Source organism: Takifugu rubripes, chromosome 6, assembly GCF_901000725.2.
Source record: "Takifugu rubripes chromosome 6, fTakRub1.2, whole genome shotgun sequence".
Lineage (NCBI taxonomy): Eukaryota > Metazoa > Chordata > Actinopteri > Tetraodontiformes > Tetraodontidae > Takifugu > Takifugu rubripes.
The window spans coordinates 2640839-2655420 of NC_042290.1; the positions used below are offsets into that span (position 1 = coordinate 2640839).

The 14582-nt window shown below is 43.3% G+C and overlaps 1 protein-coding gene across 1 annotated transcript in view; it reads right to left on the reverse strand.

The window, feature by feature from the left end:
* The window catches only part of npr2 (natriuretic peptide receptor 2), a 44492-nt gene that overhangs the window by 22405 nt on the left and 7505 nt on the right, over nucleotides 1-14582 (reverse strand). The window contains exons 3-8 of the mRNA XM_029837377.1: nucleotides 13299-13412; nucleotides 12968-13103; nucleotides 12282-12376; nucleotides 7564-7699; nucleotides 4591-4675; nucleotides 701-821 (exon numbers count right to left, since the gene is read on the reverse strand). Coding sequence (XP_029693237.1) covers nucleotides 701-821; nucleotides 4591-4675; nucleotides 7564-7699; nucleotides 12282-12376; nucleotides 12968-13103; nucleotides 13299-13412 — 687 coding nt within the window. The remainder of the gene's footprint in view (nucleotides 1-700; nucleotides 822-4590; nucleotides 4676-7563; nucleotides 7700-12281; nucleotides 12377-12967; nucleotides 13104-13298; nucleotides 13413-14582) is intronic.

A 14582-nucleotide genomic window follows, 5' to 3' on the forward strand; every position in this document is an offset into this window, starting at 1 on the left:
CAGAGCAAGAACAGTCTGTGTAGAATGCAAACACTGGCAAACACAGATGGCACATTGGAAAATACATCAGCATGGAAAATTGCTGCGTTTTCCACACACGGTATCCTGGCGAGTAGCCCGAGAGCGTGCACGTGTAGTCCGCAACCAGCACGACTTGCTACTGAGCTATATCTTTAAGCGCTGGGAGCAAATGCCTGATTATTTGAACTATTCAATGTGGGTCTGACGCTGCAAACGGGGCCACCCTCAATAAACCGCTGCAGATTCTCTGGGAATGTGTAAACTAGAAAAGGCCGTTGCAACGGCATCGTTCCTTTACATACACACGGAACATAGTGCGCCAGTATTCTGAAGCACTGAGCTCCAAACATGCCAAATCAGCAGTTTCCTCTCCCGATGGCTCCGGCGTCACAGGGATCAGCCGTATATGAAGGAAATCCATCCAACAGTGTTGAGTCTTTTCTAGCTGGCAGATACATACACGTTACCTGCCAGAAGAATAACTTAAACTTGCTCGTGGCAGTTTGGAGACGTGCAGGACCAGAGACACGGGGAAAGCCCCGGATCCTGAAGCCGCCAGCTCTAATGTGAGATCAGTGTCAAACTCTCACATTTCACCGAGGACTTTGATTGTGTCTCAACACCTGCGTGCCGCTGTCGATGTTTTGTCTGAGGGTAAAGGTTCGAGCTGCGAGCGTACCTGCGAGAGGGTGAGCCGACTGCCAGCCCGTTTGTGGTATTTATTAGGGCTCTCGAACTGAAGGTCCTCCCACCGAATTCTCCACAACATTCCAGCCAGCTCTTTCTCCAGCTTCAGTTTCCTTTAAAAGCAGGAAAACACGAGGTGGTGAAATCAAAAACAGGAATATTCGTGCGGATTGTGTTGAATTTTAACAGTAATATGGTGAAATTATGGGGTTGTGTGTCAAATCTCGGAGAGCCAATTGAGAAGACGTGAGCAAATTAAAATGTTAAAAGTGAACAGAGAAACTACAGGAAGTAACCAATCAGTTGAAAACAGCTACTGGAATTAGCATGCTAATCCATTACGAGGGGGTTTCAAAACATGTGTATTGGTGGTAAATGACCGAGTGTGTGTTCTTCCATTCACACAGAGGTTACAGACCACATCGTGATGCCCTTATATGTCACCTTTGCAAACACCATGTTTAACAATACAGAACAACATTACGACGGCCCTGTTGTCGTTTAAAGTTGTTCAACCTTCAGCTCCATAGTAATGTTTGTTTTGGTGTTTTGGTCCTAAATGCATAGATGTCGGGTCTGTTGTAGTTTGTTTTTTGGGGTCTGACTGACACATGTTGAGCACAGACACAAGAGGAATTCCAAAGAATCAACACATCTGGAGCAAATCTCTGTTGAGCTGCCTTTTCCTGATGTCTTTCTTCTTGAACTGTACAAAATCCCTTCAAAACTAAAACAATTAGTGCCGAGTTAAGAAAACCAGAGTTTTGTCTTGGTGGTGGTGCCTGAACAGAAAAGGAAATTCATTAATCAGTTTGAAACAGTCAGAAATGAAAAACAAGCGGAGGGCTCGCACATTCCAGCTCTGCAGAAGAGGTGTAAAGCACTTCCAGATGGCTGCAGGAAATTGTTGCAGCGTGTGCAGCCTCAGCTGCCCTCAAACGTTGCACCTCTTTTCCAAACCCTGAAAGTCAGACGCTCTCAAAACACCGAGGGGTTTTCTGATGCTTATTTGTGTCAACGAATACTACAGACCCTCTGTGTATGATCATTTTGAGGACAGGAAACACCGTTAAACCACTGCAGCCTGCAGCCCAATCCACTGTTAAGGTATTCAGCGGCGCCTTGGCGTTACAGGGGTAAAGTGTGGGGCTCCACATTGGGCCTATTGTTTTATAAGTGCCATATGTGAACCCCCCCCCCCCCCGCTGGGCCAACCATCCATTTAAATAACAGAACCAGTGCTGCTCTGTTTAATGTCCTCAGGGTCCAGGCCCAACTGTGCACGCCAACCTCCAAAACATAGACTAAAGCAACGCTTCGTCAATAAAGTCCAGTTTCAAGGAAACTGCCCACACTCATGAAACGGCCAGGAATCAAAATGAGATACAAACATATTAGGCACCACACAGCAACACGAACACACAAAGACAGACTTTAATTCTTTACATTTTATTAAATTCTACATTTTACAATACTTATGAAACTTCCAAGAGAAAGAACGTCTCCTACCACCTTGCCACGATCCTCTATAGAATATAAATTTACAATATTGATTTAATTCATTACAAAATTCCCACTATAACACTAGTTACAAATTTAATTTATCAGAGTACAGAATCTTACATATATATATGATATAAATGATAATACCTATTCATATATTTTCCCTATTTAAAAAAATAAATATCAATATATAAGTCTTATAAATTGCAACCCTCATTAGATAAAGTGGCCCCGAGTGAGAAGCGTTCGGTTATCTGAGCTGAGAATAATACTAAGGAACAGTGACTAAACTCAAGAGTGTTGGTGTTTTAGTGGTGTTTTCGCAGATCAAGTAGGAGGCCTGGCAGCAGCTCGCTGGTCGCGCCGCTCTTCGGTGTAGCTCCGCTGGTGTCTGAGAACACAGAGCGGCACGGGTTAGCTTTGCTATCGCACACAGCTAACAGACCCACAGCTGATGCGATTGTGAACATGTGGGATCACTTTTAAACACTCGTGACACTAAGTTGCTGGTGCGTAAACTATGGAGTGTAGAAGGCTGAGCTCATAATTATGGGAATATAGTTCCTTAAAAGTGACATATGCGTGAAAATTGTGTTTTCAAAAATACTATTTAAATATTGTCAGAGCACAGCTATCTGATGGTTAAAGAACAATGGGATGAGAAACAAGAGAACTTACTGGCCAAGAGTCCAGGAGAGTTTTCTAATTAGCGAATCCATTGTGTGCTATTTGAACTCCAAGCTGAGAAAAGCAAGAAAGAGGAAAAGATCAATGTTTGGAGAATCAACTGCACACTCTGCATCCAATTAGCTGCTACTTTATTTAATATCAAACATACTAACTCAGATTCAGGTTCAGTGGATTTACCTCAAGTGGATGGCTGCTCCTCCATCTTTCTTCCACTGTTCTTCTGATTAAAATCCACTCTGATAGGCTGGTGATTAACACTCGTTTGTGTTAGTCAGAAAAGTGATCAGATTACCGCCACAATATGTTAGCCGTTAAATAAATCAGCTCCTCTTTGGAAAAACGTTCGGGTCGCAATTAACCGCCTCTACAGGCAGCTATCAGACGGAATTAGCAGGACGGGTAAAGACTAGAAATATAGATCTTCTTGTGTAACGTGCTGTTTTTGACCAAGACCTTATGCAGAAAGTACTAGTTCTTCCAGTAGCTTGATAATTGAGGACATGCATGAAAAACCTCTCAGTTAATTAAGGGAGACTGAACAGAAATTGCAGAAGTGTGCAGCGTGTAGCGTGTGCCGCTTGGGACGAGTCATTTCAATTTGTTTTAAAGGCTAAATGAGAAGCAGCTAGTTAGAACCACTATAAACACAGAAGCGTCTTTCTCTCAAAGAAACACAACTGCGCAGTGGCAGCAATAAAAATGGGCAACAACCATCCCAGTTGCATCATGATTCCATAACAGTCCTATTAACTATGAACATGAGAAGCTTTTAGAAGCTGAAGCTGTGCAATTACTGCATTTAACTAGCTGCAGAATACCAAGATCTTTTTTGTATGGTTAAAAAAATAGCATCACCATAGGAACAGTTTCATTAATTCTAATGGTTTTTTGTTTGTGTAAATATTACTAATATTACTAAAATAAAAATAATAAAGTAAAAATATTACTAATAGGCAAGTATATTGAAGACCAAGACACTTGGGTGAAACATATTTATCTTTTTAAAAACAGAAAAATCTTCAGTTTTTCAAGATATCGGAGAGCTTGTTGCCATTTTTAATGTATAAATTTAAAACTTTTCAAGCAAACATTTTAAGAAATACTTAAAACAGAATTTCAAACACGATAGAGTACCTGCCATTTTCAGCCCAGTAAAACCCAAGAAACAGTCCCCAATCTGTGTGTTTCTAACAGTAACAGAGTGTAAATGATTTTGAAATGTGGCATTCAGCTCTAATTCCGCACCAAGAAAACAAACCCAAATGAACTGGCTAATGGTCATTAACTGGAACAGGACAGGACCGTTTGGGCCCAGTATATGAGCTCATTCTGCACATTCCTGCTGCTTTAACATCACCCGCTGAGCCGTTGCCTTGGCAACATTTGTGTAAATACAACACTGGCACATTGGCCTGAGCAATCAATCCTGTTTCAAATGTATAATAACAATAATAATAGTGACAACAACAACAATAATATTGATAATAATGATGATGATAATGATAATAATGATGATAATGATACTAATGATAATACTACTACTACTACTACTACTACTACTACTACTACTACTACTACTACTACTAATAATAATAATAATAATAATAATAATAATAATAATGATAATAATAATAATAATCTTGGATCTGACCTCTCAGTAGACAAGCATCAGCAGGGTGCACAACTCACCTGTAAATGAGGAAACTGGAGATACCAAAAATGATGAGCGCTAAACCAGATCCCACTGCCACAATACCGAGAACTGGCAGATGACCTGGAAACAGGAGAAGGATTCACTCAGTCGTCTGTCATGTGTGTCACAGATGTCGACAGCCACATCTTTGAAAAAAGAGCGAGCACAACGGTGTGACCTCCTGGAGCAGACAGTAGCACGCGCTACCTTAGCATCAGTCACAGATATGCCCAACCTCATCAGTACAGAAATAGACCTGATCTCTAACAAGCAAATGGGGAGGTTTGTTCAGAAATCCACTGGTTGATAAGTAAAAATAACCCTTTACTAGTTTGCGTTCATTCCAGGTGAGGCATGAAGAGACTGACATGAGCGGGAGCAGCTGGACAAGTTGAACCAAGCGTTTCAGCAGAATCCGGCTGCAGAGGTGCCCTGAGACCATCGTGCAGATCCTTACGTGCTTAAAACACGTAGCCTCCTGAATACACGCCGTTTTTGCTAATGAACACAGAATCATCCAAAATGAAACAGAGCTTTTGTTATTTCACAGTTAAACACGAGGGATAATGAATATATTCTCCTGAAGGTTGTACTTCATAATTGCACTGGAAAACACGGAAAGCTGTGCTGAGTCTGGTACATTTGTTCACACGTGCGCACAAGCATGGTTATATAGGATTTGAGGGATGTGACGGTTCTAATTAGTCCTCTTTAGTGAGGGGGAGCAGATTTGAGTTTGTGGAAGTGGACCTTTTCTGCCGGGAAGGGAGGGCACAGAGAAACACAATGGAAATCTGATGGAAACATGTTAGAGAGTCTAGAACAGGTACTTGGTCACCCCAATAGGTACCTGGTGACCCCAATAGGTACCTGGTGACCCCAATAGGTGCCTGGTCACCCCAATAGGTGCCTGGTCACCCCAATAGGTGCCTGGTCACCCCCAGGTTTGAGCCATGTTTTCAGGATGCTGCAGGATGCTCTCTCGTGGTCATGTTGATTTCAAGAGGCAGACGATGATGCCGTATGCTAGCGTGGCTCTCTTGACCACATGCTTCGCCTAGTTGAACTCTGATTAAAGCGCATACGTGCCGGAGCCCATCTATTTCTCCCGGCACTGCGTGTATGAGACAGATAAGGAAAGCACTGATATCAGCCGGACTAATGTGTTTACACGCAATTCGGTTGTCAAGTTACGGTCGGATTGAGGGAACAAATTGGGTTTTGGAGCGTCATGCCAGTGCAGCCTGTAGTTAATGAATGTTGGAGAAGGATAAGTAACACAGCGCTGAGAAATTGTGTCTTAGAATGTCAAGTTGCTGGACTCTGATGGAGCAGTGTGGAGACAAAACGTGTTCAACTACAGTGGCACACTGTTATATCAGCCTCTCCTCTCTCTGACCTGGGGCAGGAGGAGGCAACAGCTCAGCACCTACAGTCACATTTCCAGTCCACCACACAGGTAAAATGGACACATTTACCAAAACCAGATGACATGGAGACCCTGGACACCTGAGAGAAATGCATTGGTGAATTCCATAAAAGTTGACAATACTGTCCTTAATCCTGCTTCCTTCTTCCAGGAGCACAATTTGTTTGCAATTTTCTCTCCTGGAGCAGAATTGTAATAAACTCCTCTGCACCATTGAGTGGATGGAGCGGCGTGTCGCAACCCAGAGAGCAAAACTCCAGCTGGCTTTGCTGTGGCGAAACACTGAGTGAAACACTTTATGAGGACCACACACAGAAGTGGGAAGATGGTTAAAGACAAAGCTAACATCAGGCCAGACACAGCACGGCCCTGCAATTTGTAAAAAAGTTGCCATGGATGACGTGTAGCAAAATTAGAAAGATGAAGCTATTTGATGGGATATGCTAACAGTGAAAAGTGAAAAAGAGGGCAGCAAACATAAAGTCACCGTGGGCTCTTGCACGACTATCCAAAGCAACATGGAAACACTCCTGGTTGTATTTTCAGAGCATGGATCTACAGAGGGCCCCATGACAGACAGTAATGGCCAAGAAACCTTTTTTCCAGACTATCCTAAATGAGTAGATGTTCGAAGGAGGGATGTTTGTTTCATAAAAGGTTTCATTGTCAGACTTGCATATTTGGTGCTCTAAACACGTAAAAAAAAAAAAATCAGAGGGGAAAATGGGCAGCACAGCCATGGACATGGCAACAGCCATGTTGTGATGGATGAGAGTCTTCCTCCCATCTCAACAAGACGAAGGCCTGATTGGAGGAATCATTTCAAGATAAGGAGATCCTGGATAACGTTGACCGCAGCACTACCTCCGTTAATGCATCGCTTACGCACGTGAGTTTCTGTTTGTTTTTGGCAATGAATAAAGACACCGGCGTGCTAATCGGGTCTCTTGTGATGGAGCACAAGAAGAGGAAGCGGTATACTCATGCCAACATGTGCAAAACCGAGTTAAATAAAATGGTTGATCGGAGGTTCTATTTTACAAACGTCCCAGCACTGAGACTGCAGACGACAGCCAACTCTCAAGTCGTGTGACAATGAAATGCTAAGCTACTGTGCCAAAAACTGATGAAAAACAACCATCACCCCCTGCAACACCTCAACAAGGTGCAGCCTCCATAAAGAAGCATTCCAGGTGCTAATGGTGATGCAACCAGACATCAGGCTCAGTGAAAGAGCAAAAAAAAAAAAAGGCTTCCAGCCTGTTGCTCACTTACTGCAGGCGTCGATAACGCTGTTTCAGAAGCATATGTTATAAGTGTGAATCGCACATTCAGGCTGCCAAATGTGGAACGGCAGAAAGTGAATCTCGAAGATAATCTGCGCTCCCAGTTCGCGCTCTGTTTTTTTTTAAAAATCCCTTGAATGTTGCATCTGCAGCCAAAATCCTGAATGAAATCGCATCTCACTGCAGGGTTGCGCTAATGGAGTGGTCAGTGTCATGTGTTCGATGTTAGGATGGAGGAATTAAAGTGGTCATACCGTCGTTGCACGAGGGGTCGTCTGAGGAAAACACACAGGGAGGGTTGTCCAGCGGGGGGCCACCACAGGGCCAGTGGATCTTCTCTGTCTGAGACCAAATTATGTCTTTGGTTGTTCCATTGTAGTACGAAACGATCTATTAAACACACATCAGAGGAAACCAAATGAACCAGAGATTTGTGTGAATCTTAAAGTTGGTTAGTAATATCAAATAATACACTCTGGCATGACCAAAGAAAGTGTGTGTGTGTCGGGACAGGACAGCAAAGTTTTTGTGACAGTCATGTGATCAACATCTGCTGTCCTGCTGTGAAACATGATCGCTGGTGTCTTCCAAACCAGCTGCCCCGTCCTTCCTGCTGTAATAATGATGGTGAAGGTCAGCACCCCCACAGAGGGCAGGGTAAATAATGCAGAACGTGCTGTGGGGGTGGGGGTGGGGGGGTTGTAAAGCAGCTAAAGGGCAAAATCATAACCTAATAAGGAATGTTTGGATTTTTGCCTAGTATTATAAATAACTATGAAAGGGACTGTTGCAAAACTGTCTAAAATATAGAATTTATATAGTATATACATTTAGCTGGATGAAACATTACTACTTCTAAAAGTGGAAAATAAGATTGACTGAAGGTTTCATTGTCTGTGGATTTATTAATAGTTCTAAATTGCTTCAATTATCTCACTTTATTCTTAGTCAGCAGAGGAGAGGGATGAAAACTCTAAAAGGGGATTGTTCTTAGAGAAACCTGGGCTGTTCAGACATATCACAATTATTTATTTGTAATTTAAGGGAACTCTCCTTTTGGGATGGCATCAATAGGGCTAATTCAACGTCCCCCCATCCATCAAACCCCTCCTGTCATAAAGGTATTCTATCAAATGTCAAACTAGATTAAAAATTTAGTAAAGTGTTGTTTTTTTTAAAATGAATTGTGGGTTAATATCACAAATCATGAATGAAAGTCACTGCATCACATTAAACTAGAATAAAAAGATCATTTGTTCAGTCACTGAATTTAAGTCAAACTTGTGTATTTTATAGAGTCTTTACTGAGTCCGATACAGTGAAAAGTATGAACGGTTCCAGGACTCAATCGTTGGTCACTGGCATGGAGCCGCTCGGTCTGCTGCGCTGCTGAGGTGTTACTGAGGCCCAGGATGGGCTGATAGAGGCCTTCAGGACGTCTGCATTGTTGGGTCTGGTGTCTCACATCTTTCTCTTGACACAGAGCTTCTCTATTAGGTTTTAGGTCAGGTGCTGGCCGCTCAAGCACAGGGACACCGTGGACCCTCAAACAGCCCCTTTGGCCAGTGGGGAGGGGGCCAAATCTGCTGGAAATGAAATCAGCATTCCCATAAAGCTGGTCAGAAGGAAGCACGAAGGAAGCACTATAAACTCTCATGGGAGACAGCTGCGCTGACCTTTGACCTGGTAGAACCCAGTGCACCAACAGCAGCAGATGACATGGCTCCCCAAACATCGCTGACTGTGGAAAGTTTACAAAGGACTGGACTCTGTGCGTCTCTACTCCTCTTCCTTCTGACTACGGAACCTTGATTTTCAAATGCAATGCAACGTTCACTTCCACTGAGCACCAGTGCCGTCCTTTATGTCCTCCACCCAGGTGAAACACCTGTGGCGTCTCTGGTTCCAGAGTGTCCTAACACACAAAGGATGGGCCAGTTGGAGCTCAGGGCCTGGACACATCTGTGCTGAGTGGCTCTTGAAGCGCTGGCTGCAGCTGGAGTCCACTGCGAGTGAATCTGGCCATTATTCCTCCGAGGCCTTTGTTTCACGATCCTCTCAAGGTTGCTGGTGCACCTTTTCTCACCACATTTGCTCTTGTGCTTGGATGCAGCCCTTTGAGATCAGCCAGCCTCTTTAGCAATGGCCTTTTTTTGTCTTTCCCTCCTTGTGCAGGTGTCCATGAGCGTCCTCTGGACAACCGTCCAGTCAGCAGCCTTCAGCATGATTGTGTAGCCTGCTGAACACCACCCAGAGACCAGTGAAAGGCTCAGCAAACCTTTGCAGGTGTGACACAAGAAGTCTCCACAATTCAGGGTTTCAGCAGCTCTAAGCCAACATCATCCTCCAAATATTCATCAAAATCCAAGGAAATCAACACTTTAAATATATTAGTTGGGATGGAATGAATCTGTATGATATGAGTTTCAATTTATGAATGGAAAAACTGATGGTGAATTACTGAACAATCCTACTACCACTATGATGAGCTCAGCTGGTAAATGAGCAGAAACAAACTGCCTTCTTGTATCCAGCAGACAGCCTGAAACCTGCCGGCTCCTCGGGTCGCTCGGCCACACGAGGTGGCCAGTTAAGATTGGGGGAGAAATGAGGGCGAGAAATCACGCTGACAGCCTCAGAGGACCACTATAAAATTCTTACTGAAGTCAAATCAGGCTAGCCTACTTCTTACACACTCAGAGGGGAGAAAACACACAGGAGCCATTGACAGCGGTGTTTGGCAACCGCAGCGTACACAAATATTTTCATCAGGCTGAATGGGAAATTAGAGGTTTTATGCATCTTATATGAGAGTAATCAGAACAGTGGAATAACTCCCAGACTGCACGAGTTACGCTCAGGTTAGTGACTAGCGTATGTGCACTATGCTGGGTCACAACTGTGTATTTCTGGACATGTGTATTGCGTTATCCCACTGCTGTTCTGAATTCATTTTTTTTTCTGAATTGTAATTCCGAATCGTCAAAAATTATGCAAAGTACAGTACAAGTCAAATAATAACTCAACTGTTTTGAAATCGGTGTTGTCCTTTTACACTGACAGTGGATTTTGTGAAACTATTTCTAGGGAAATTTTACATAAGGAACTGATTTTGGAGCGTAGCAACACCCCCCCAACCCCCCAGATCAGATTGCTGTTTGCTGGCAGATTCTTCACAGGAACTCAGATCTTGTCAAAGACATAACCCCCCCGGCTCGTCAACATGTCTCACAGCCGACTGCATTTCACAACTGATGAATATTCCAATATCTAATCGTACTCCAATAAATTCTTTCAACTTTAGAACAGCTGGACAGAGCAGAGGGCATCGTGAGGACTAATCATTGAGTAATCCAGGTGATTACATGGGATGACATTGTTGCCTTTAAAATATTACTGCTAGCAAGCTTTGCCACAGGTTGTACAGGGGTCGTGTCAACCTACCCCCCCCCCTTCCCACAGGAATCCTTGAGTGACACCATCAAATGCCATCTCAAAGCCCACAAAGCACATGTAGCCTGGTTGGCTGAACCCTAATCCCACTGAGGGCACTCCCAGTGCCCCACCACAGATGCTTTTACCCACATCGGCAACATTAGAGATCAGAGAGCCCACCTCTCAGTGCCCCAGACGCAGTTTCCTCACTAGGAGGCACCAGATTAAGCGTGACTCAAGTGAACCCCCTGAGAAAGGGTCTACGTTTCTGGAGCTCGGGCTGCGGGTGAGGTACAATGATAAGTGTCTTTCTTAAGCCTCTTTCACACTGCATGAAAACCAAGGACATTAGCAGTTGAGTTAGCCCGCTAGGTCATCCTGCTAAATAACCAAATGACAATGATGTGCCTGCCTGTTGCGTTCTGATCCCCAATCAGAGCAACATTTCGGTCCACTCCCGTAACATCAGATCAGTTCGGTTTCTGGGACATCAACCAATCTCTGAAGGGTGGAAATTTTACCTTTTTTTCCCATTAAACAAATCAAATGTGTAGCAACACGGTCTTTAATGGAAGCACATTCGTACTTTACGTCATACTTAGGAAATCCCACCAATCTGGGAAGGTTTATGTAGCGACAGCCGCACACTGCCAAGATCAGATCCGCGAGGTGCTCAGCTTTGGCTGAGAAGAAAAGATTCGGCTTCAGATTTCGGGCACTGTGCAGGACACAGTTATTTATGGCATTAGTGCCAGCCTGGGACTCACTGAGTGGCCTTATTATGAACTTAGCTAATTAATATACGGCCACTCAGCACTGACAACCCCCCTGAGCCTCTCTAGCTTCAGGTTGAGTTTATTTAGATTTTTTGAAACTTAAGAGCTGATAGGATGAACACAGAGATGATATCCGGGCAGGAATTTAAAGCAATAAGGGAAAAATTTAATGTTCTCTGCCTCCATTGTTGAGGCAACAGACTGGAGCTGTGGCCATAAGGTGGCTGGAGCCTGAACACCTCGGTGGACACCAGCAGGCAGGGAACTATTCAAGCTGAAGAGGAGTCCAATCTGGTCTTTTTGGGTAAGGAGACAGGCCAAGAGGAATATGATAATAAACCCAAAAGCTGATGCAAAAACTCAGACATGGCCATGCAAGATATTGCTTTGTAGATATTCTGATCTAATATCTGGTGGCTCAGGGGACCAAAGCGATGCATCATTAACAGTGTGCACGGTTGGGATGCTGCTGACTCGAGTCCAGACCTCCTCCCTGCCACTGACACACCTTCGTCATATCAGTTCATTTAAGAGAAATAAAAGCTTTAAGATGTACTGTTAAGGAATATTAAGGCAAATCTGAATGTGAATTGCATATTTCAACCAGTGCTGATGTACGAGCCACATGAGCATCTGGTGAGTGCATAAAAAACAGCCAGAATTCATTAGGCTATTCATTAATGTATTTCCAGTGTTTAGTTTCTCTTTTGAATTGTCAATAAAATCATTTCAAACACAAGTTAAATGAAAGTATAACTCACCCCGTACTCTCCTGTCTCCTGATTGGTCATTGCCCACAGGTTCACGTCTATATTTCTTGCATTTTTGTTGTCTGTGGTAACGAGTCCTGTCACTCCTAAAAACGCCCCAAAAAAAAAAAAATCAAAATTATTGACCAGGCTGTTGATCATATTTGCTTTAATCGGTAGAGGGACACAAATGACATCATAGCTCCGAGACACTGCTGGAAGTCTTCTACAATCTCTGGATCCCAAGTAATAAATGCCAAAAACTCAATAATGAATTATTTTCTACTATTTTCTACTCTATTTTCTACCTCCCATTAAGCTGAAGAAAACATCCCCTCTCCTCTTTAGCTGTTTGAGCTGAAACAAATCCCCATTGTTTCACATCCTGAAGTGTGACAAGCGCACAAACACCCAAATAAACAATGAACTGAAGTGTTAGGTGATAACTGTTCACTGATGCTATAATTATAGTGCTGAGGAGGTCAACTATGTTCTAATTTCAAGCTCAGTGATGTTTTCAGTTAGGTATCATTAGGTTTCTCTGCATGTTTACTGCAGATAATGGTTCCCAGGCAGCCATGGCTGTAAGGAAACCTTTAAATCTCTTTTGTATGGGGTCACAAACACATGCGTACCCGCACCCGTGCACCCTCCCTGGTACAGTGAAGATTCCCGAGACATTCCCGAGCTTTGCTCACCCCACATGTGACGGTTTTGCATTTTCATAGTGATGCTAATGCCATCATTCTGGGCCCCTCCCTCAGCCAGCGTCTCCTCCAGAGCCATCGCATACAGCACGAAACCATCGTAGAAGCTGCCAGCGATATAGTCCATCTGCAGGAGAGGGCAAAAACAACGGAGGGTAACACAAATAATATCAGGCAGTAAAATGAATAATGTTATAGTACAAATCACAATGACATCAAGCATCACTGAGCGCCAGTGTTACACAGCCCGCGGTCTCATAAAACATTGAAGGGGTTGTAAGGCTGCGGAGATGTTGTAAGGTTTTTATCATTTGCAGCCTACCAGGGATGGTTCCAAATGCACGCCGAAATCCCTGCGAGCTTTGGCGTGGAGCTTCTGCTGGAAATCTTTGTACTCCGGATTATCAGGAGGCCGATATGTTATGATAAAAACAGACTGAAGGGGGAAACACAGACACCAGATGTAGAGATAAGCGAGAGTACGTGATCCTCCTGGGCTCATACGACAGTCAAACTGAGTGTAACGCGCCATTTTTGGGAGTTTCACTGGTTTCTTGTATGAGTAAAATTGAAATTAAAGAATTATTTCTGCTCTACTCCGTGACCTCTGGTTCCTACTCAGGCCTGTAGTCACCAAAGCAGATACGACAAGAAATCGAATCATCGTACTCTGATAACTTAAAAATGAATATAAACCAATTATAAATAAAACATTCGTTAGAAAACCAGGACACCTGGAATGTAATCATTAATAGATTAAACATGAAAAACCATTATATATTTAAAAATGCATTGGTTCGGTGGATTTTATTTAAACAGATTAAAATGTCAACCTTGGATTGGCTCAAAAATAAGGATTCACAAGAAACATTACATGAGTAACAACCCAAGAAAGAAATAATTCAAATTTAAAATAACAATTGAAAGAGATCCTGGTCATGGCACCAGTTGAAAAGATTTATAGGCTTGGAAAGGAGCACCAGTACAAAATGGTCCAAACGGTCATGTGAATAAACGTTTGCAAGAAAAGCTACGTGCGATACCTCCCAAAGCAACATTCAAGCAAAAGTCCACAACAGCTGTAATAGTTCCCAATCAGGTGCAAATCATGGGTGTGTTGAGTGAGGCGGACCAATGTATTCTCACTTCGGTTTGAACTCATTAAGTATTTGTCTCATTAACCATTTTTAACTTCTGGGAAGTCTGTTCCACATTATGAAAGCACCATCTGAGTAATGAAAGACATGTGATGCTGTGTTTGATCACAGACATGAAATATCCCCTCGCTGGTAATAATATTTCTCTCTGGTTGGCTCCAATTTATTCAACATTATCCACTCCACTTAAGCTTGGAGGCCTCGGAGAAAAGATCTAAACAAGGTTTTGCAGCAGCTTGTTTGGATCTTTCTCCAAGCTTAACTGGAGGGTAAACAGGCGTTCTGTCTCGTTATCTGACCCCTGCCACAAAATTCCACCTGCAATTAGTGCACTGCCATAATGACCCCCGTTAAGGCGTACGCAGGAATTAACGTCCCGCCTTATCAGCAAAACAGAAGCCAAAATGTTCCGCAGCCACAGTGGGTCACATTTTGTTCAGTACAGAGAT